At 42.5% G+C, this 24,579-nt stretch overlaps 1 protein-coding gene across 2 annotated transcripts in view; it reads left to right on the top strand.

Annotated features, from left to right (window-relative positions):
* LOC124162367 (paired box protein Pax-6) overlaps positions 1–24,579 on the top strand; it is a 188,002-nt gene that overhangs the window by 156,846 nt on the left and 6,577 nt on the right. Inside the window, exons 6-8 of one of the 2 annotated variants that reach the window (XM_046538880.1) lie at positions 2,360–2,652; positions 15,563–16,092; positions 21,341–21,577. In XM_046538880.1, the coding sequence (XP_046394836.1) occupies positions 2,360–2,652; positions 15,563–16,092; positions 21,341–21,577 (1,060 nt within the window). The remainder of the gene's footprint in view (positions 1–2,359; positions 2,653–15,562; positions 16,093–21,340; positions 21,578–24,579) is intronic. The other variant, XM_046538881.1, reaches the window with a different exon arrangement.

Below are 24,579 nucleotides of genomic sequence, written 5' to 3'. Positions count from 1 at the left end.
CCTTAGTTTAAAACATTTTAGGGTTTTCTTAATAAGAATTATGCAGTTTACTCGGGTTTCCCACGGAGAGAAGGTATTTATGTGCATCAAAGTTTCAATGGTGTAGTCTGTCATTGTGTTCTGGTGGATTCTAACGGGCTATTCTCTCTACTTCCCCATCACCGTCGTCAAATGTCGCTTTGTATCGACAGGCGTTTGGAAGTATCTTAGGCTGATGTTTTCTCTCGTTGTCCATATGTTCACTCTATATAGTCGTTCACGACTTCCGGCTGACAATAAGTTACACCGACACCGGTGCTTGAGCGACCAGTTTGCGAGTTCGTAGTCCGATGATTTTTTCAGCCGTGGAAATGGTATTTTTATGAAGGAATATTCTCTCTCTGTTACTTATTTCCTATTTATTAGGCCTAAAAAGTTACTTACATGTTTTTATTAATTCCTACCATATATATTGAAAAATATCAGGTCAAAAGTGAAACAGCAACTTGGTTGTCTTACACAGATTTATTTTCTAGGTACGACGTATTTTGACAGATGGGATGGCGATCCTTAGGTACCTTAGGTAACATCTTGTATCAAAAAATAAATCTGTTAAGGAAAACCAAGTTAACTTTTTGTGAAATGCAACTTATACCTAGTTAAGCCGTATACTATTGGACGTAAAAACAGTTTTTTTCGCTAGTAATTATTTTCAATTATAACTTTTAACACTTATTCGACCACTCTACATCCTCTGGCTAATGTATAATGGGATTAGTCGAGACTAGATAAATTATTCATAATTGTGACTTTCCTCCCGTTATTTCCACCGACTCTAGCAGTCTCTATTATACACCCCGTCAGGTTGGTGCGTATATGTAGTAGGCGGCGTGTATTTTAGACAGCCGCGTGGAGGTGCAAGAGGCTAGTGCCTGCGTGTTTCGTGGACGGTGGTCGGTGCGCAATTGAAAAGCGGCGGCCGGCGCGAAGAGTGACCGCTTCTTAGCGTGGAAGAGGTTCCCGGGCTTCCGTCTTTGACGTGACGCGACGTCGGCATCTCTTTGAGCCGACTCGGGATGATGCGGGATGGCAGCCTACTCGTATACAGTCGCCGCCGCCGATGCTTACCCGAAAAGCCTTCGGAGGAAGACGTCGGCGGAGTCCAAACATGGGAAGAGCCGACGGCACTGTTTTATTCCGACGGCGGGAGAACCCCGCCGAGTCGCCGGAATCCGTTTGTGGGACTTGGGCGATACTGACGGAGGCTAGGTCCTGTCTAGAAGGCCGGAGATGTTTTTGATAGTTTCATTAATTTTTTATTTTTGTAAGTTTTATTCAGGAAATTTGATAACTCAGGAGGGAAAAGACGGTTTATAGGATAATTTCAAACAAATAGTTTTACGAATAACTAAGAACCATATTTTGCTTAAAATTTAGGCCTTGAAAAAGGAATTCTGTGCTGTATTTGTTAGATTATTAGATTGTATCTATGGAATTACATCGTTAGATAGGTCGCGTTAGAGGACTTAATAATAACGTTTAGAAATGGAAAATGGAATTTAGGCTCAGAGTAAATTTGTGGCTTATCGGAATAGAAATATGGAACTACATCGTTAGATGGGCTACTTACGAACACTTTAGAATAAAATCATACATTATCAGTCGTAAAGTATCTTTAAGTATGGATCAGCCGTAGATTGGTGGAGGAAGATTCTTTATGTTGATTAATGTTTATGACTGGATTCTCTATTAAATTGATTTCGTGAGGAAAAAACTACCTTTTCCGCAGTGTTAAATACCGGTGTCATGATCACGTTGGTACAGAATACAGAACACAGATACAGAATTCGTCTACACCTTTTTTTAAGTAATTTACAGGCCACCATCCCGAGTTATTGTCGATGAGTATTTTGTCAATTTGGTGAAGAATGTATAACGACGACACATTGTCTCTATATCGTTTGTATACTTAAAAGTTTGTGGTCATATCGATGAAATGTCTTGATTTATTAGGCAAGTGCATTATGGTCCGTTTTTGTTTCTAAGAATTGAGTTTGCTTGCACTGATTTAACAATAGGTATTCAAAATGATACCTGATGTATAAGGGTATCTTAAAATCTGCTGTTTCATTACGATTTAATACATTTTTTGAACAAATTATTATCTTCCGAGGATTTTAAAATGTAACATTTGTCCAGGAATAATTATTAATAATCATAGCGCGGAAAGAATATGTTTTGTGGATGTCTGTCGATTTTATTGTAGCTTGAAGGTTATATTTTGAACTTGTCATAAGGATTATACGCGTATCGTCTCTCTTGCTTATCTTTTTGGTGTGGATGAATCTCAATTGAATTCGTGCTTCTTTGTGTGTCGCAGGTTTGGTTCAGCAACCGTCGTGCCAAGTGGCGGAGGGAGGAGAAGCTTCGCAACCAGCGGAGGGCCGTGGAGCACGTGGGGGGCAGTGGGGGCGGAGGCGGCGGAGGGGCGGGCGGGGGCGGCGTGGCGGCCGCCTCGCCTTCTTCCTCATCGTCCTCATCGGCCGCCGCCGCAGCAGCCGCCGCCGCCGCTGCCGCAGCCGCGGCGGCCGGACGGCTGCCCATCAACTCCGGATTCAACTCCATGTACCCGTCGATCGCCCAGCCCATCGGTACCATGGCTGACACCTACAGGTAAGGAAAGGAATCATTAATTGTAAGCAGGTTAAAATAGAAGTTTCATTATTACCAGCCAACGTCATGAATTTATAGTATTTTTATATATTAAATTAACTCAAATTTGTGACGCATCCTCTATCATATCTGTCAACTGTTATAGTACGGTTCTCGAACCCAAAAACGCGTATTTCGATTTGACAAACTCTAGCGTAGCACTACATGTTTGTATTTTTCGATAGAGGCCATTTTAAATTTGGTCCGTATTGGGCCCAGTCTATTGAGCCAATGGGTTTTTGCTGTTAGAGGGATCATTTCTAATGAAAATAGTTAAAAAATTTCCCATATTAGCCACGGTCTTCGAATGATCCAGATATACGTAAATCCTCGCCATCTTGTTTTTGGGTCTTGTTTAACCAAAATTCGGATTTGCGATCTGAAAATTCGTATTTTTCGGGGTGGAATAGCCGTGAAAACACTTGTTGCCAAAATGTCTAACAATTGACGATCGATTTGAAAAATGACAGACATTATTACGCCTGGACTGTGAGGGATGGAAATGAATGGTCGGGTCTAATCTAAATTAGTATTTTCGTAAATTTATTAATGGCCTTTGGTCCTTTTAAATGAAGCGAATCTTTTGAAATTATTTATGGCTAGATGTGGATGCATGTTTCTCCACCCTCCAAAAGCGGATAGGTATCCGGAAGCGGTTGGCTTGGCAACCATCTATTTTACAGCTGGATTTGAGTAAATTTTCCAGGGGTGAGTTCTATAATTACTCATTCAAAAAAAAACTATTTAGGGTGGACAGAACTCAGTAATCGGCCGTCGCCAAGTTGCAACTCGGGGACCAAGCATCGAAAATGATGGTAGCAGCGCAGTCACTATTCCCTACCCTTTTTTCCGGCATAAATGAGGAAAAAAAACACTAGACGTATTCGCGCACGGCACGTCGGGGAGCACCAGTTGCGATAAAGGCTTTGTTTAGACGATGGAAACGGAGAGTGATGGGGGAAGACAAACGCGTCAGTGAGGGCAAATTGGAGACGGCGGAGAGCGACCGGTGAGGGATGTTCGTCGGGACACTTCGGAGGGTTTTCTCCGTAGGTCGTTGGGAAGGGAGGATTTTGAGAGCGGCAGGTTGGGTCGGCGGAGACGTTTTATTTCGGCAGGGAAGGAGGGAAGGTCCGGCGGTGGAGGATGAGGATTTGGTCCTGTCACTCCGAGGTAATCCTCGGTCAGAGCGGTCCAGGGAGACGCCGTCCAGCCCTCCCGCAATCCACCCCCTCACTCGCCCACCAAACCAATTCCTCTTCTCCCTCCGAGGCGAGGGGGTTTCGCGGTATCTCTTCCGCCCTAAATCCGGCCACAATCTGGGGTCCTGACCCTTCAACCCTCGACCCCGTTCCCTTGCAGTTTAGGCCGAGTCATTTGTGCCGTAACACCCCCTTCTCTCTTCTCGCGACTTCCGAAAACGAAGAGGAAGTGGGGGATCTTGTGGAATGAGGAAGAGCGCGAAAGGTCGGAGATAAGGTTGGGGTGGAAGATCCTTGAGGAAGGGGCGACTATGTAGTGTGGTGCGATGAGGTGTAATGGTGCAATGAGGCGTGAAGTGCGATAGGGAATTATTAATTGGGTACTGTCCTGCCTTATATCCTCGTTTATACTACGGGTCTGATCGTAAGATCTGTATAGTTGTAGGTACTCATAAAGTTTACTAAATTTAAAAAAATGCACTGGCCAAGGTGTCAGCGTGGACAGAATTTTTCTGTCACGTCAACGACCATATTTCCTCTTAACTTTTATTCTGTTATTAATTTCAGTGCGTATTTTACCTCGCAAATAACGATTTCAGACACAATTCTAAATTTTCTCTTCGCTCAATTCCACCGTCGTCGTTTCCCCAATCTAGAATTCAACCTCCTCTATACCTTAATCCCAACTCTTCGACTCAGTCTCATCTCCATCTTGCCCATTATTTAAAAGAAAACTATTTGGTTTCAACTAGCTATTCTTTACTTTATACTCATATATTTCATTATTATAGATTCTCATTATGTCTTCGTTAATTCCTCTGTCATTATTACTTCCCAAAATATTCTTTCATAGTGTTCATATTTCTCACAAAAGCCCTCCGAGACGTCTCTCCTGTATTTCACGTGAGCCACTTGATATGTTGAGCCACTAATTTTTGGAGATTTTCATATGACGAATTCATAGAAGTTTTATGCGAATTGTGGTTCCAATGTGGCATAGTGATCTGCTCATTGGCTCGTAGTATAGACCATATTTCTGCTTAGCTCCCCTATTTATTTAAGTTTCATATGATGGCATTTTATGTGATTTTCATCGGCGTTAGCGTGGCCGATTGGAACTGACCGCCAATTAAATAGGATATTATTTCATATTGTATTTACCTATTAAATAGTTTAGTAAATTTGTATCCTGCATCTCTCACATTCAATGAATTACTTATCATTCGGTTATTTAATTTATTCGTAGGGATTAGTTTACAAAATTATTTCTCTCTCTGTTGCTAATGGGGTCGTTTACTCAGACCCGAAGTCGCAATTCATCAAAAGCATTCGGTAGATGGAAAGGGGAAGATGAGTGATTAGGAAAAAGAATATTTATCTTTCTGCCTTCCTCTCATTTATTTATAATAAAAAACGCCAAAGCTGCTGCACTCTTTTCATTATTTGGTGACGTCATTAGATTTCTGGTTCATAAACTTGTTCAAGGGGAACATTTCATATAGGGAGGTAAAAAAAATCTTAAACTAAAACCAATCACACTAGGCCAATTGGTAAGACCGAGGTGTAGTGGGGAAGTATCCACCCGCTTGGCATGAGTTCGTGACGTCATGAACCCATCTGCCAATGTGTTAAGGCTATCGATGAAGTAGGAAGTGAATCGAAAAACGGAAAAATATGAGCCTTTTTATTTTCAAAGTCTATCACAAGCGGTAAGGTATAATTGATGAGCGAGCCTTTTGCGAGCACTCACCAATCACACAGCGTAGCCGCCTTCTCTTTTTCCGTAGCCTTTACTATCATGCTTGCCGTCTCAAATTCTCTTCTTTCTTCTTTACTTCGCCTCACTCTCCCTTGGTCACCCTCCCCTTCGCCCTCCCCTCATCCGTCAGCCCGTGACAGAACGTAATGCTCTAACCTCCGCGTCCCAAACCCAAGTCCTTTGGAAAGACAACCCCCGCCCTCTCCCTCAGTATATATATTTTTTTATCTCTGCTTCTCATCTTCCCAGCTCTGCCCCGGAGATGTCCGCGACTCGTAAGCTTATGACGCCGGTCCGACCTCGCCCTTGCGATGTTGCGGAGTGGGGAGAAAAAAGACCAAGATATCCCCGAAGACGATTAAAGCAAGACCGACCCGACCTTTTCTGTCTTCTCCTCCAGTATTCCGAGGAGATTCCCTAAGTTTCCGACGTCGGCTTTTCAGGCCCGGGGTTTTGGGTGAGCGGAGACGGGTGAGACAAAAACATTCGGTCGAAAGGATATTATTTTTTTTATACGATTTCTCCCCTCGACACAAAACATCTCCAATGGCGATTAGTTGGAAGACATTCTGTTCGCTTATCCTTTTTTTTCTATGGCTCTTTTTGAAGACAGTTCACGAATAAAAGGTATCGAAATCGGAGCCCAAAGAAACCGTCACCCAAATGCCGGTTTTAGGATTGCGATCGTGGAATGATGCCCGGGTCACATGGCACTTCTGTCATTAGCGCGGGGATGTGAGCCCTGCTTGGGTGCTGAGCGACAAAATCCACCTGCAAGCTTTATTGAAAATATGGAAATTAAAAAAATGTTTTTCTGACTCTTTTCCTTGCCAGAGGAACGTATTTTTTTCATTTATGCATTCCTATTTTTAGAAAGAGAGTGGACAATTTTTTACAGTAGGATTTCGTATGATTAAATTGCAAGCATTATTTAGAGTAGGAGTTGTATACAATTAATTCGATGGTAATTTTTCAGTAAAAACTTTTGATGCGGTTACGTGAAGTTATCATATGGTTTTGGTGAGACTATCACCGCTGGGATGATTTATTTTAATTTTACGTTAAAATTTCAAATAATTAGCTTTGATTGGTTATTTTTAACCGCAACAATGGCAAATTGATTTTTTTGTTTCTAGAAATTTTTTTTTCCTTTTTTCCTATTGAGAGTGCGTTTGAAGTGGCGTATACACTTTTTATCTTCCTTTATAGACCTTACATTTTCGTGATAAGCGAGAAAAAATTTACTGGTCAATATAATAATTGCATATTTAATGGTTTTTATGCAAAAAATAAAAATAAAATGATAATCATGTTTTTCACGCAAAAAATCTTACTTAATTTACGATTTCTAAGTTTCTTCTCGCTAAATTGGATATTCGTTTGTACCGCGGAGATAGTAGCCAAGGGACAAAATCAGCTCACATTATTCAACCCTGAAGGGACAAAAAAAGTCATAGTGCGTTGAAGATCTGTGTGGTGCTGGCGGGTATTAACTAAGAATGAGATTAAATTTCTATTTTCAAGATTTTTTCCGGTATTAGAAAAGAGTTTGGTCAACTTACAAACTTGATTAAAAAGAGAGCCATTCCCACCTGTATGAATGCAATTATATTTTGTGTATAGAGATTAATGCTGATCTCCTCCCGAATGAAATTATAAGTGGCGTGTTAAGAATGCTTCATAATTCCTGCTGCATTCGCTTTTTATTCGCGCCGATCGTGGGAGTAAGTAGCTTAGAAAAGTGGACATTAATCTAACTTGCCTTCTCTGCCGATGGATAAGATGTAAACTGGAATTTGCTTTGATAAAATTGGGAATACTAGTTACCCTAAAAATTAATATACTTTTTAAATAACCTTTTCATGTAACATCATTCTCAGGTACTCAATTTTTGTTCAATTTATATTGGTGACCAAAAGCATTGGACGTGAATCACTTTGTCATGGCGTTTTTCTACGGTGTGGTGGTTTTCCTAAGTTTTTTCATTCTAGCGCTTATTGAGCCGCGGGCATATAAGTGTCACTTATTCAGGTAGTTCCTCTCCCTGAGCCCTCTAACTCTAACTGCGAAAATTTCTGTTGGGAGGGTGCAAAGACTTCCCCCAGGATTGTGGCAATTATGGCTTTTATTTCTTACGATGGTACGTGAGATACTGGATGCAATAGTCTCATTCTGAATTTGGATTGAGAATATTTCGGTTTTGCATTACATCCGATCACGAATACGAGGGTTGTTATTTTATTTTTCACCCTCCGATTGAACCACAGGTGGGCATTTGCGGGGGTGGGATATGGATCGGAGCTACCCGTATTTGCTATTTCTTCACGCAGGATGTAGGTGCCTTTCTAATGGATTTAAGAGTATTTCAAAAACTTCAAGGTATCGCATTGATTATCGCCGTCTATGACTAATATAAACATATCTGTGACGCGTGCTTCAATGAAAAGAGTGATTTTTTTCCCAAAAACTAGTTGCCTTTGCTTCAAAGGCGGAACAATATTTCGCTCTTCCCTTCTTCTCTATCATCAGGAATGTTGAAGATCGGAAAAAAACGGAGATCCAAGCGATGTGGAGTGGAATTTATCCATTTTGAAAAAAATATACTCGCAATTTCCCACGATTATAACACAAAGGTGGAAAATTGCGCGTATTTTTTTCAATATGGAAAAAAATATTCCTCACACACATGGTTGCTCTGTGTTCCTCAAGACGTTGGAATTGAAATACTCTTTTTGAGGTGCATATGAAATAACATAACGTATTCACTTCATCTTTTGCTATTTCGCGTGTCTTCCTCTCCGCACATATTCTCTTTCGACCGACTAAATGGTCTCCCCCATTCGATCCGCAACCCACTCCACCTTGTACCCTTCTCATGTGTGCCCATCGTTCCTTTTAATTGCCCCACCCCTCGACCATGTCCGAGCATCATCACCAGCATCACGTCACGGCCCGTCTCTCTCTCTTTCCTTCTAACCACAGATCGAATATCGCGATAGCTGCGATCCATTGATCGATTCGACCGCTGTTTATGTTTCCCCGGGGCAAGGAGGATGAGCGACGGGCGGACGCCGAAGACGAATGCTCTTTTAATTACTACCTCCCAGCGAAAAGCATGTGTGCGCCATGGATGACGGAGAGGCACATGTCCGTTCCCTCTTCTTCTTCTCTCTCGTGTCCCGCTCCTTCCGAGTGACAGTCAAACGAGTAGGCCACGAAGGCCGATAGAGCGTGGATTCAGGCTCTTCATGCCTTAGGAACCTTTCTTACCTTCCATTACTATCAGGAAAAGTAGTTGTAATTTTTATTTAGTGATCTTTATGGCAATGTTTATACTACGTATTTATTCCTTCGATTATGTTAGCTAGAATTATTATTTTTTCATTACTTTCCTTCGTAACCTTTCATTAGCAGCAGTAAAAGTAGTAATAGCTAAATTGTTATGTAGTGAAATCATGGAGATATTTATGTTGAGGTATTTATGTATTCCTTCTATTCTACTAGGTATTCGTTCATTATGTCCCTTCGTAACCTTCTTTATCTTTCATAATCGTCAGTAAAAGTAGCACAAACAAAATTTTCATGTAGTGACCTTCATGGCGATATTATTGTTGAGGTATTAATTTCTTCGATTCTACTTGCTAGAATCATACGTTCATTTCATCATGACCTTCGTAATTTTTCTTACTTTTCATAAGCGCCAGTAAAAGTAGTAGGGACTAAATTTTTATGCAATTACCTTTATGGAGATATTTATGTTGAGGTATATATTCCTTCGATTCTACTGGATAGATTATTTGTTCATTTTATCAGGTTTAAAGTAACAGCAGTTGGGTTTCATTTTTGGATATTTTCATCCTATGATCAGAGATGTCTGAAAGTATTATCAGACCAGATTTGAGTTGGACAACTTATTTAAATGCCTTACATCGTTTCTGAATATTTTATAATCCCAATTATGATATTGGTTTCCTTAAAGAGCTATTATTTACGACAGACTATGTTAAGAAATCACAACCTAACTCTTAGCTTGTTTAATTGTCGAGATTATCCTCCAAGCTTTCATGTAGATCTAAGATTAAATGAAAGATCACCGTCAATGGCAATAATTAACGAAATAACGTCTCCTAATTTGATCGAGAGTCACATCCTCAAAATAATGAAGAATGCCAAAGAATGAAAGGAAAATCTTCGAACTTTTCTAATGCTGCGACTCAGAATTTTTCTTAGGATCGCAGAAACCTTAGTAGTTGATAAAATCGGAAGTCTGTGTCTGGAAATTATTTAATTTTCAGTTGCGTCGAGGACGCTTTGTCCGTTCAATTGTTGTGGGAAAGATTGACGTTTGAAAGGAAAATAGGGTCGATAGTGGTGTAAGTTGACAGACGATGGCGTTAAGGAATTTCCATGGGCGGCCTTGTAGGTAAGCAGCAATAGTATCGAGTTAGACGGGGACAGATCGGGTGTTAGAAAAGGTGGCTGGGGCGAACATCAGCTCGGGTGGTGGGCGGAGCGCTAGGCAAGCAAGGGTCGCAATGGGAGGAGGACTGATATCAGCAGGTGGTGGTCGGCCATACTCTAACACGCTTTTTGTCCACTGCGTCATCCCGCCAGTAGCCGGTAACGAGCCTCTATTTCACTATTATTATTCTGGAAGCCTTGCAAGACTATAACAATTAGTTTTAGAGCGAATCTGAGGGTGAACACGATATGTGAACTTTTTGACACGGGATGCACAAGACAGCTTGATATGATGGAAGGTTAAAGTTGAAGGTAAAATAATAAGAGAAAAAATTTAATATGGTCCTCAGAATTTTATTTACCGACAGACGAAGGTTTCGACTAATTACCTATGTCACTATCATGGTATCGACGTAGTTTGTCTAAACCTGGGTCGGTCTATGGAAACCTGTGTACCTTGCAAAATTTTGTCTGTGATTATGTTTCCTGTCACACAGTTCTACAAAATATCGCTATATACTCTTAATTTGGTTCAAAGCTCTAGTTAAACCCCTCGGCGCGCGTTTGAGGGATCCCGGTTCGAATCCAGTAGAAGCGAGCGATTTTTTCCTCGGTGAAAATTACACTCTCATGGTTACTTCGAAAAAGTCCACCGTTGGCCTATCCGCAGCTCATTCTTAAGTTCATTCATCTCAAGCAACTCAGCAGCATCAAAAGTTGGCGAGAGCGCGAGATCATCGATTCAGGCCAAAAAAAATTTGATAATTTCCCAACCTATTTTAAACAAATTAATGAAAAAAATCTTCCATAGTTTCAGATACCGTTGCCCTCATCTGCTACAGATGTCACTATTTAGAAAGCAATGGTCGGTCCGGATGAATTATTTTTAAGATATTTTTCGTAACTTTTGAACTTGTAATTGTCTTTTATGTCGACGTGAATGTGATGATTATCCACCAAAAATATTCTGATATGCCTACTATACGCAAGGTATTACGTTACAGCTCATTTGCTGTCGACAGCATCTTAATCAGTTTCCGCACAGCGCCCTTCAAGTATCCCCCCCCCACCGATAACCCCCATTGCTCCTACAAAATTGGGCCCGGGACCTCCCCTTTTACGATGGGCCCGTAGAACTCCAACGCCGCCTGGTCCTCCGCACACCGGAGGAGAAAATAAAAGCAGTGAATAAAAAAGAGGGCCGTGTTGCCGCCCTCCACCGGTCCAACCCCACATCATTCGCCGAGGAATCCCGTCTGAAGACAGGCGAGAGTGTCTCTGGGTTCCTTCGGACAGCGATTGGGGGGCGGGCGGGCCGGGGGGACACACCTGTAACGCAAGACGTCTTCGGACGGGGACCACCGCGGAGTCGCGTCGAGATCCAGATCGACATTTCACGCAGTCAACCGCCCACGGTGAATGGCAGGGGCTGCCCTCCCACCCCTTCCCCTCGCGATCCCTCCTCCGCCTATCCCCTGGCGTCTTCGACGTCTTCACATCCCAGCCTTGTCCTTATTATTTTTTTCATTCGCCCGTTGAAGTCTCCGGCCTCTTGCGTGGGAATGCCTCCTGACGCTCGCCTTCCAGGGTGATTCTCTTCATCTACATCTACGCAATACCCCTCAGTCTGTTCCTATAGCCGTATGACGGAGATCACTGAAATACAAGCCGAGAAAATAGACCTGTGCCCCGCCGATAACGACAGCTAATCCACGTCGCGAAGCCAAAGCCGGGTATGCTCAAATCAAATCGTGAACGTCAGTACTAGGAAATTTTAGGTTACGTGTTGAGAGTGCTTTGATTTAAGATAATTTTTATGGCCCTATAGCGGAACGCGGAACGAACTCACTTCTATTCTTATATTTTTGTCCTTCTATTTATTTTATATTATCTTTGCTGACGGGACTGGAAATGTAGTGTGTCCATGAAGGTGTCTTCAAATCACAATAAAATATGCTTGTTTTCTTTGGCTCAAGCAAAATAATAATAAGCCAAGTCGTATCCTCCATTTCTGTTGCGGTTCCCAAACTGACCTCCGTTGAAACGGTAAAGTAGCTATTTCCTCTTCCGTACTTCCGTAGCAGATCTTATTGCACCGTACAACTTTCATTCGTAGTAGGTATTTACTTATTATTTCATTAAGGTTGCGTATTTAGCCTGTCTGCTTGTTTTCCCTGTTTCATGAACGAAAGCAAAGACATTTCGTAATCTATCGGAAGAGTTCTCTTTTCGACGTGAAGAGTCTAGTTATGTTTAGTTAGGGAAAGTGTTGTTCCGTACCTGCTTCTTGGTTCTTTCCAACGATATTATTCAGGTTTTACCGTATTAGGATTATATGTGCGTCTAAGAACAGGCATTACAGGTATTATTTACAAAAGGTTTATGTTACTTAATAATAACTTGTGTACCTACTTAGGAGCACTTCCTGAGATGAGCACTTGGCCATTATTTGGATACGTTCCCTGCCCTGATACTGCGTTCCGAAAGGGAGTAAACAATATTTTTTAATATTAGATGCTAACCTTGACCGGTCGGTTTCAATGCCTCTGATTATTTTTGTAATTAGTAATATTTATCCTCAAAATTATTGAAAAAGTCATATTTTTCTTTGATTCTTTATTATAAATTGTAGAGCGATACCTATTCGCCAAAATTACGTGTATATAAGGACCAGCGATTGGCGGTATGCTGTCTGTGTATCCTAATGACCTCTACCAGTTTACGATATTCAGTTCAATCGAATCACTATAAATAAATAAATAAAAATTCAATTCTACCTTTTTATATTTATACTTTATATATATTTGTACGATATAGGCATTTTATTTATTACTTATGCATGTCGTTTCATTCTTTTTCATCCAGAGTTTAGTATATTCAGCATACAATTCTGTGGCTCACTCCTAGAACATTTCTTTTCGGCCCCTCTGGGGTCAGCGGACCGCATTTGGGACTGGCGCTCGCAAAGAATAAGTCTTTCGTGAGAAAATATCCTGCCCCGTTTATCATCATTAATTCATCATGGTGAACGTCGCATAGGCTCGGGGAAATTCACAGAGCCCTTCGCATTCACTCGAGTATCGATTCTGTTAACACGTCCGCCGACGCGCTACGGGCCGTCGGCTCGTTAAGATCGGGGACTCAATCCCGCGATGCCTCATTGGCGACCAAGTATGCGCACGCCCCGACCACGTCAGCCTATTTACGTCGCTCGCCTTCATTCCCAACGGACAACCAACCCACCCTCCTTGCCATCCTACGTGACCCCCCCTCCTCCACCTCTCTTCCGTAACCTTACATGCCCGCCGCGCGAGTACTTTTTTTTCGTATTTTTTTTGTTACTCTTTCCGCCAACATTTTCTTTTACCATCTTGCGGTTCGTCGGACGTCGGTCTTCTTTTTTTTCTCCCCTTCTCCCTCTCTCTCTCTATCGTGAAGTGTTCGCGGCGCGGGATGTAACCCGAGACTTCGTCCCCGTCGGCATCTCACAGCGGACAGCGCTAAGATAAACATTTCAGCCGACCACCGTCGGAGCATGCGTCCAACCTCTCGACCGCCAATCCGACCGCCTCTTTCTTTCTCTTTCGTTTCCTCTCTTCACTCTCCAAATTCTTCCCTCCTCCGCACTCACGCGACCATTGGTTTACTCCTCGCAGCGTCGAAGGGAATGGTACGGCTGTAATTAATCGCGGCGGCGACTTTCTGACTGGGGCATTGGAACGGAAAACCTTTTGTGAGGGGGGAAAGGAGCGTGGACTGTATCAAGTGGTCGAGAAGAGTTTTGCGTTTGGCATGTGCCGACCTACCAATGCCGAATGGATATTGTATCGGCTGCTGCCATTATGATGCATCACCACGGCTTTTATTTTGATGCAAGGGCGTACTCAGGATCAGAACAAGGGGGGGGGGGGGGGGGGCAAGTCATGGTTGTTCAAGCTGTAGGTAAGATTTAAGCATGAAAAAGGTGAATGAAATCAACATTTGAAGGAAACTGTTACAGCTATTTATTAGTTTTTAAAATTATTTGCTTGAAAAAATATTATTTTCCTTAAAGAAATTGCAATTTTTTCTTTAAGGGGGCGGGGGGGAGGGCTGCCCCTTTCTGCCCCTCGCTGGGTACGCCCATGTTTTGATGAATTATAATATATTGCGTTCGAAAGGTGAAACATTTAAGCATATTTCTATAAAGAGTATAATACCTTTCTGGCATCCCAATTTTGGCGTGGTCTAACATTTGATATTTAAAGATTGTTATTTACTGTTGTAAGGGTGTTATCCAGCGATTTGATCGTTGGATTATTCTTCCTCATAGGATAATCCTCTAAAATCACTGGCACAGTAATGGCTTTGCCCGGTTTCGCTATTTGGTGGGCCCTTTTCGCTTCTATAGCGTTAAGGTGTTTTTCCCCGTCCCGTACCTTCCTTCCCTATCCTACTCCAGAGTCGTCGTCGGGCTCCTATCGCGGCGGCGCCTCTTTCCTTGTTCCTTCCTGTCCTCCCCCTCCCCGGGTGATCGGGCGTGTAAGTCTCTGACTAGGTTCCCGGCCCCGGTGTGCTGTATGCCTGAAGGGCTCCCCTTGAGCCCTCATTCTCTTTGTTGCCAGGGTGTTGTTGAAAAAAAAGAGAGGGGAATTGTTGGGGAGAAAAGAGAAGAGAAATATGCTTGAAGGATTGAAACATTAACAAACGGAAATTTAAGAAAATAAAGACGTTATTATAAAAAAAACATCGTCTGACGTTGTAGTGCTTCGCTGAAAATGACGGCCCAAACTGTCTATGGTCATTACGCGTACTCTTTAGATGAAGTGCAAGATTTTAATGGCCTGAAAATGAATGAGTAAATGTGTGTTTTTTCAAAAACATCGATAAAATTCGCGTTGACCATTGGTTACTCTGGTAATTGGGCATGCTTGCCGAGAGGTTTCACTATCCTTACTTGACTACTTGGAGGGATGCGCTACCGTTTGCCGATAAAGCTAAGAAAAATAAACCCCTATAAAATATTGCTAAGATAGCATTGCAAAGTTATAGAAGCCGCACCGTGATAAATCTGCTGTGAAAATTAACTGATATTGCATACATTGTTTCAATTAGCGTTTCAATTTGTATTGAGTTTTCGACATTTTTATGCCCATCTTGATGAAGGGAAGATGTTTAAGGTTAAATAGTTGTACCCCAATTTCCTACGCAATGCATGTTTTACTTCATTATTTTAATTGTCTTGTTAGTTAAAAAAAAAACTTTTTAAGCTGTGTCGTCGCGTCAGCTTTTGAGTGGCCCGCAGCTTTTAATGACTTGGCAACACACCTCAAAAAGTTTTTTTTTTTTAATCTAACACACAAGAATGCCCGCGAAAGTCATAACGAAGAATTCTTCATGGTCTCTCACACGTAATCCCCGTGCAAAAACAAGTGATTTATCTGGTGTTTTCTATTTATTTCTCCTGCAGTTCGATGACGACCAGCCTGAGCAGCATGGGCGGCGGGTGCTTGCAGCAGCGAGGGGCGGAGGTTCCCACCTCGGGCTACCCTTACATGTTCCACCACCCGCCCTCGGCGCCGCACCACGACCATCCGCTCTCCTCGTTGCCGTACAACTCGCGCGCCGCGGCGGTGGCGGCCGCCGCTGCCGCCGCGCACGCCTCCTCCGCCGCGCCCCCATCCACGGCCGCCCCACCGCCCCCGACCGTCTCCTCCGCCTCCTCGTCCACGTCCTCCTCGAACCTGCACCACCAGCACCACGCCCAGCACCACCTTCCGCCGCACCACGGGGAGTCGTCGCCGCCCCCACCGCCCCCGCCATCACACCCGCCCCCCTCCGCCTCCTCAGTGGCAGCGGCGGCAGCGGCCGTGTTGCAGGCCGCCTCTTCGCCCCCCGCACACCAGCACGCCTCCTCGTACGCTGCGGCGGCAGCGGCTGCGGCAGCCGCGGCGGCCGGCGGCGGGGGCGGCGGTGGACCGCCCGGTACCACCGGCACCGGTGAGTATATGGCGTTGAGTTTCCCTTCTTTAGCCTGAATCACTCGATCATTTTAAAACGTTTTTATAAACTCACTTTGTTGTTCAGATTGGATTCTCAGATTTTGCTCTGGGCAATGACCTCCATGTCTCCTTCTTGGTTCCTAAAAGCTATCGCTGGAGCTATCTATCAAAGGACGGAAAAAATGATCGTGTGATTAAGGCTTTATGAATATCAGAACCTATTTCAAATGTTTTAAGGACTAGATGTGCTGCGAAAATGCCACCAAGATAAATCCTTAGACTTCACCACCAGTGGCCACCGGCACCTGGGAGTATATGGCGTTTAGTTTGTTTTCTTTACGATATTAGAACAATTTTCAAATATCTTGAGACCTGGATGGCTTGCATGAAAATCCACTCGGAATATCACTTGCCTTGACCGCCTGGAGCCGTTGGTACCTGGTGGTGTATTCGTTTACTGCCCCGCATTTTTAGAATACTCGAACCCTTTTCATGTATCATGGGGGCAAGAATATTGAGTAATGCGAAATTTCATACAAGATAAATCATTTGCCTTGACCGAGGTTTAGTTAGAGAATTAGCCTTTAGAAAGAATTTCTCATCTCTGGTTTCTGCCCTTCTCGTGTACATTTGCGGTGGTTATAGCTAGGCATTGGTGTCTTCTGGGAAAGACCTGCGCGGTTCACAATGGAATGTCTTAGCGATATCATCCTCGCAAGCTTTGAGAAACTCGTGAGTTGATGAACTTTTTTCCTATCTCAATGTAGTTGTTTTATCGAGTCTAAATTATTATCTGAGTCTAATCCTACCAATCTTCAATCAAATCTAAATCTTTTCGCCATTTTTATCCTTAAAGCGGATACTTATTCAACCCAGCCAATGGCGAACCCTACTTCTTCTAATATTCTATACTCTCGACCACTAGAGTATTGTTCCCGTGGAGTACTTTAATAGCGACCAATTTCAGTAAATTCGCAAGATAGCGCGGGACCCTGAAATAAAGTAAAGGAATAGAAAGCTTTACTTATGGATATACCATACCATTGCAGGTGTATTCAATTTCCTGTGCACCCCGCCAGTACTGCTTAGCACTACCATAATATATTTAAATGGCTTGCTGGCTCAACTGCATTATGAGTGAGAAATTGGTTATTTTGACTCCCGCTGTGAAGTCATCTTGTTTAACAAGTTTTACTAATGGAGATATTTGGTGCATATCTTCTTTATTCTATAAAAGTCGCATTTAAGAGGGTCTATCATTACCAGACAAAATTATTAACTGGTTATTCATGAGTGGTATAACTCGATGAGCATGCAGATTTGCAACACCAGAGAAAAATAATTAGATTCAGTATTCAGTGTTTTTGGAGATTCACGTCTATTTCCTCATAATAATCTGGTCAGTCTATCCGGACATAAACTCTTTATGTAGGCGTGGTTGGTTGCGCATCCAGCTATAATATTTTAGTCACGACTTCTAATGGGAAGGAATGCTATTTTTTTGTGAGTTAGAAAATTATTTACAATATCACATGCTTCCGTGCCGACTGGTGAAGTACATGGCTGAATTTCTCCCCAAACGGGATAATCAGAGTGGAAACTTCCCGTATTAGAAATTACGAATGATAAAACAAAAAAATAATTCAATGTAAATAAGCTTTGTTATTTAAACGGGTGATTAAAATTTCCGATGAAATCACAATACGCTCATGAATTACGAGGTAATTAAAAGAAAACAAAAATAGAGCTCATATAAAAACCTACATCGCTAAAATCAATACCTCGTTCATCGAGATCGTTTTTTGGAAAAAGTCCAGGGGTCGTTATTCAAAATTTCATGTGACCGATTAATTTCGTATCCTAATGAGTAGAAACTCAACACTATTTATGCTTCTTTAAAGATAAGGGTAATTTGAAGTATTTTACGTAGGCTTCATTCGTCATTCTTGTGCGTGATGTGAAGCTTGTAAACCGATGGCCCATGCGATGTACCTGTTTCATTATAGCCTTCATGCTCTGTAATATTGGCTCGGCTTAATTTAAATACTTTCTCGTAGTTTTCCACATCATGGATTCAGAAAGTAGCATTATTTTTTATGAAATTTCCGGCTTCGAATCGATATATTTGTGCAAAGCTACTGGACTCATTCAGCGTTTTCCTCCTTAGCTCAATTTAAATTTTAATCCATCACAGAGTGCGTTAATTTTTGGAATTATATGGCTATCGTATAACTTCACTGGCTTGCATCTCATTTAATCATATTCTTAAATCAAATTTAATTGATATAACTCGATGGATATAGGCCACTTTCATTAACTTAAAAAACGAACAAAAATGTATGCCTACGATAGACCTAAATTTTGTCTCATAGTTGGAACTTAAAACGTTTTTCATACATGTGTGACTTTTACAAATGGCTCTTCTGGCGTCGTTTATCGTTTATTCCGTTTTTTTTCGTCAGTAAGGGTTGGTCACAGCTGAAATTAGCTAGCCTTATGAAGATGACGAAGCGAGGATCGCTTGTTTCTTCGGCATTGAGTTATCAGCTGATAGTAACCAGAATAAATGCCCTGATCTCATGCATCTCATAGGCTGCAACATACACATGTTTTACCGTGTGTGCTTGAATCTAAAAATAAGTTATTTATTGGGTAACCCCTTCCCATCGTTTTGACACGAACAGCAATTAAGTTAGCCTGGAAATATTACCGACTACTCCGATGAATGTAAACAGATTCTACCTCCCGAGATCACAGAAATGAAGTCTGTTTACGAGGAGAGGTGTTATATTCCATGTTATTTGTTGCGCTAAAAAAGGATGAGTGCGAGATATAGGTATATAACTCATTTGCGATGGAAATAAAACACGAAATGTTGTGAAGCCAGAGTTGACGTTGGTAAGAGAAAATGGAGATAAGTAGAAGTGGTTTGATCAGTATTATCTTGAAAGGAATCAAGATGAGGTGATGATTTGGAGAGCAAGCCGTGTCCAAATCGGACAGAAACTAGAAAAAAGTGGTACCGGGACTTTGCGCGTTGAACTTACTGACCCCTACTAATGCAGAATTATGTATGCGGTTATTTCCTACTTTAGGCAAATTTTTTAGTATATCCGAAGGTCCATAATTCATTAAAACCCAACGGTTTATTGTTGCAAGTTTTGCGATTATTGCAACGCGTATTTTAAATAATCCTTTTAATATGGCGGCGAAAGGAGAAAAATGCACGAGAGGTATTTTCACATTGACGTATGTCGAATGCAATAGTATTTTTTGTTTGAAAAAAATAGAGAAGCTGTCTTTTGATAGCCGCCTATAATATTATTAAACTGCTCTCTGTTTTATATTTATCGCTGCCGAAGTAGATAGGAACCCTCGTTTACCTGATTCACATGCAATGGGTAAATAGCTGGAAAAATATCCATTTATAATTATCCTGGCCTCAGGGTATTCAATCATCCCGCATCACTACTGACGCCGCCACCACCCCTCCATTCTCTAAGTTTACGTGTTTTTATCTTTCGTCCTGGCCGCCATTTTGTCCAAACAAATGGTCATGTCACCCTCCTCCCCCTGTTTTGCCCTCCCCCCCTCCGAATGCCTCCGCCTGCCTAATTATCCCCGTGACAGCGTCCCACGGGGGTCGCAACGAGGTGGGGTGAGCTAGGAATGCAATTTCGGAATGACATTTTTTTATCCTTCCCCCTCTCTTTCTCTCTCGACCCCCACACCTGTTCCCTGTCACCCCTCGGCACCCCACCTGTGCGGTAGCTTTTGTTGAGATGCATGGCGGGTGGTGTCGCTTTGGTGTGGGTAGGGTGTTGCTCATTCCGGTCTCTTTGGCTAGCGGGGGTGTATTAAGAGTGCAGAACGACTTTGCTCCCTTTGTTTTCATGGCCCTGGCTCTTAAGGATGAGTCGTATACGCTTTCAGAGCTTGTACGATTTCCACTGGGCACGAAAATGAAAATTGTATTGTACATATCTTGTCATTCCAGATACATTCACTACGCCTTGGTCATTCGTTGTAGTAATTCATTGATCGCTATGGGTACTTAAGAGAGGAAATAAAAATAAATACTTCAAAACCTTTTCGCATTTTCAAGAATGAATATAATATTTACAACAAGAAATCATACATCATTTCTCTAGGTGGTATGTAAATTACAGCAATTGTGCTAGTACAAATTTTTAGCTCTTTCAAAGTTTTCGTTCGAAAGGGACTGGTAATGAATTTCATAACTCCGCTCAGGTCAGGTTAATTTCATTACTCCGCCCTATTGCAAAATAGGTTTTGTCTTTGGTGGTGCGTTGTGCTTGAAAATATAGAATGGAAAAATTTCCTCAGGTTAAACCTGCCTGGTTAGGTCAGGCATGAACCTACGAGAATCGGCAACAATATTTAAAAACTGTCATTGATAGTCATACTTAATTAATGAAAACATAACATATAAAAATACACACTGTAAGCATAAACAACTATTTTATTATTGATAATGGCCTAGTGCAATAATAATTATTCTGTTGAACAAAGCTAGCTATTTAATATACCGCGTCATCACTCAATATCTCATTTTTCTGGGGTTTCAGCGCGTCGGAACTTGGTAGATTGACAATAGTTTCATCCGACTAGCGTTCTTAGGTCTAGTGGTCTAGTTGAGGACGATTTTCTTGAATCTGTGATGGTTGGTGAGAATACGAGCGAAAACTGCTGTCTATCACAGAAACCCAGAAACGATCTAGATATCGAAAGTTTGCTACTCATTCTCCAATGATATGAGTCGGGTAGAAATCTTACAATAGGTAATAGAAATGAAGCCATAATATGCCAAACCGGCTGTTCTGGCAGAGTTCGGCCTCTTCCAGTCCACGTGCCTTTTGCGGGACTCACGGCGCGAAAAACTATTAGCTGCTGATAGTAGTGACATTTTAGCTAATATGAGGATTTGGGGAGAATGTTGATTATGATATTAGTAAGTATTATCGATTACAGTCCTATGTGGCCTTACCAATACGATATTACTCAATTAATTCGCAGGAATGAAAAGATTATCTACCTCAACTGTCTGAAAAATAGGTATAGACCTGCTATCCATTTATATAGAGTGATATAATTATTATATTTTTGATGCATTTTCCCTTGGACCCTTTCAAATTGCTTTATGCGTATCGGTATCCTTTTTTAAAGCTGACTTTTCAATCTCCTCTTCTATGTTACCTGCCGCTCTTAACTTATCGTACAAAAAGCTATGAGTCCGAGACCGCACGGTGGTGTTACAAGCGCCTACCCTTGTGACGACGCGGGCAAAAGAGGTTTCCACTCCGCCGCCGACGACTACGCCGATCAGGCAGGGAATCACTGCAGCTCCGATCGCCTCAGTTGCTGCAGGTGCGAGAGATGCACCACGGCCACAGAGCGCATGCCAAGATGCGGGGCCCGATATCACGAGCGAGATCATCCACCTTGGTGCGCAAGCATATCAGGTACATTCTTCCACTGACTCAACTACGTTTGTGCAGAAGGCGGATATTATCCATCTTGTGCTCCCAAAGCTCTTTGCGTTGAGCAGGTATTACTCCCAAGGGGCTGCATAGAGGAGGCCCAATTCCAGGCCATAGAAGGCTGATTTATGTTGCCAATTCGGTCGCATTTTAAGCGGTTTCAAAATGTCCGCGGCGCGATGATGAGTGCAATGCGATCCACTTTTTTATTCCAATATTTTGAATTATTATGTTTTTCATTTGCTATGAATAGCACTGAAAAGTTATAAATTTTCGTAGATCACATCATCATGTGTATAAAATTTGGTTAACACCCCTAATGATCCCTTATTTCCACATGAAGCTCGGATCACTAAGTCCATCTCGGCTATGGACCACACCTATGGATTGTTATCGGTGCAATCGGTCGCATCGTGATGATGTTTGTCATATGGAACAGAATTCACCAAGCATTTTGATAGATAAGGGGGTAATAGGTTCGTTCACTCAGACCTGAAATTTTAGTCATTAAAATTCGGTATTCGATAGTAAATAATTCGGTAAATGTAAGGTAAAGGTAAGTTATGGCGAAACACAATCTTCTTTCCTGCAGCCATTCTCTCATAATTTTCAATAAAAAGACGCTTTTAATTAGTTGGTGATGTAATTAGAGTTCCCATTCAAGGGAGGAAAATACTGTGCAGTTTCCGTGGTGATAGGAGGGGGCTGTGAGAGAGACTAATTCCTACTAATATCTCTACCGGTTTGGACCTCTCCGCTCGGATTATCGCTCGGAGTGCGACCACAAAGGAACATTAAAAGGACATTCAGACTTCGAAAATTATCCAGCTCACATTGGGTCGACTGTAAACAAAAAGACTGAAGACAATATGTCTTCCAAAATTGTGAGAAGTTTTTTTAAAACGTGAATATTCACATTTATAACATTCCCAAGCATTGAATTACATTTTAAAATTCACAATCCAAATTGATCTTTAGTCCATCGGGAAATCAAGAGAGTAATATACTGTGTAGATTCTAGGCCGTGGTGATCGGTGGGGGCTGTGAGAGAGACTAATTAGTTCGAATAAATCTACCTATAACTAGTATTTTATTTCTAGCATAGTAATCGTCAAAATACACAAATTATCATCGAAATCCCGGACTTTCTGATGCATCACAAATCTCATTATTGTGTGGATCAATAATAGATCGCAGCAACTCCTTCGCTCCCTCATAGATCCGATCGCGAACTCTTTCTCGCGTGCTCTCTTCCCCTCCCGCACCCGTACGATGGGCGCCGGATGCGGCAGCTCCCCCGATCGGCGGCCGTGCACCCGATGCCATCACACTCCCCCGGATCGGAAACGGGTGGGGTGTGGGAGGGGTTGTTGGAGGGTTGTGGCACCGGGAAGGGGTTTTTAGAGGCGCGGGGCGGCGGTGGGAGAGGTGGGCTTGGCGGGAACGGGCGGGGGAGGGACTCTCGCCCGGTCCAACGAGCGGCGCTCAATAACGCGCGGGGGACTTTAAAGGGGAGCCCCCGTTCCGGTCGGTCTCCTCCGGGAAACGGAGGAGGCGGGGGACCCCCAACAGAATTCCCACCTCCTCCCCCGCGACGACACTTCCTCCGAGGAGTTTTTTTTTCTTGCCTACACCCATCCCTCTCCTCTGTCCGCTTAACTTCGAGGACCCCTCGGGGTAAATATAAACAAGAGGGAGAGTAGTGAAGATTTCTAGGGTCTCACACCGAGTAAGGTCCCCCATATCTCCTTCCAACGTTTCGACAAGCAACTCGCCCATCATCTTCAGGGATTCAGACGATGGGCGAGTTGCTTCTGGAAACGTTGGAAGGAGATATGGAGGACCTTACCCCATGTGAGACCCGAGAAATCTTCACTGCCGTTGCCCGCCGGGAATGAACCAGACATTACATCACAAGAGTGAGAGTGTTGACTTCCCATCCCTTGGACAGGGGTTCAAATCCCGGCAGTGGTTGAAATTTTCAGAGACCGCCCGATCCCTCCTTCATCTACACCTACATATACGAGGTACCGTGCAAGCTACCATCAGGGTGTGTGACATGGGCTGATTTCACCCCATGCATGCAGCACTGATCCTGTCAGACATACGCTGTCTTGCCGGACACAGGCCAAGCACACAGGTCAGCGAGATGAGGTCAGACCAGAAACTGGGATAGTGCTAAGGATGCGATTCACGCAAACAAAACTATTAGACAGATTTACCAGAAATTTAATTATTAAACAGAGTGCTTTATGGAGGGTATTTCAAGCGCGGCACTCCGTCCAACGGACGCCGGGCCGTGTCCCCCTTGGCGCCTTTCGCTAAGAGTAGGCTGATGCCGACGCCGCGTTTCCAAATATAAACAATTGCAATTTCCGGCTTCTGCGGATGCGACCATAGGCGTTTCTACTGTGCGTGCCATGGGTACTACAGCACCCATTGGTGCTCCCGAAGGAGTGCTATAGTTGCCTTCTATAATTTGAAAAAGGAATATAAATTTTAAAATTAATTCCATTGCTATATACCTACTGCTAGTCCAGATTGAGACTCGGAAACGTTATAATTATTTCGTTCAATAGTATAGCTTATGATAAATAAGATGGTATCTGGCGTAACGTTGTGGAATTTGAAATTCATGTTCAATGAACAAGAAAATCTTTGTACACTTCCATAGGATTGTCTTGTGTGATCTTGTTTCCCGATTCGCACCGCGTATGGAGGGGCCCACGCTGCATGGTCGGCAATATTCAATAGAGTAGTGTAAACGTTAATGATTTTTCTTAATAAATTCTCTGACTTTACGACCTACCTTCAAGTAGCTCAGTTTGTTTAGCTATATCGTCCCTGCCATAACAAGTACTTTTTCTTGATGAATTCTCTAAATTTTGCGACCAAGATCTCGGTATTTCTACCTCTACCATTATTTTTTTATTTCTATTTTTGTATTTTTATTTTTTTTCTCTACCATTACTTTTCTAGAAAAA

This window comes from Ischnura elegans, chromosome 7 (genome assembly GCF_921293095.1).
Source record: "Ischnura elegans chromosome 7, ioIscEleg1.1, whole genome shotgun sequence".
NCBI lineage: Eukaryota > Metazoa > Arthropoda > Insecta > Odonata > Coenagrionidae > Ischnura > Ischnura elegans.
Note: the sequence above shows the minus strand (reverse complement) of the source record. Positions and strands in the feature narration are given on the sequence as shown.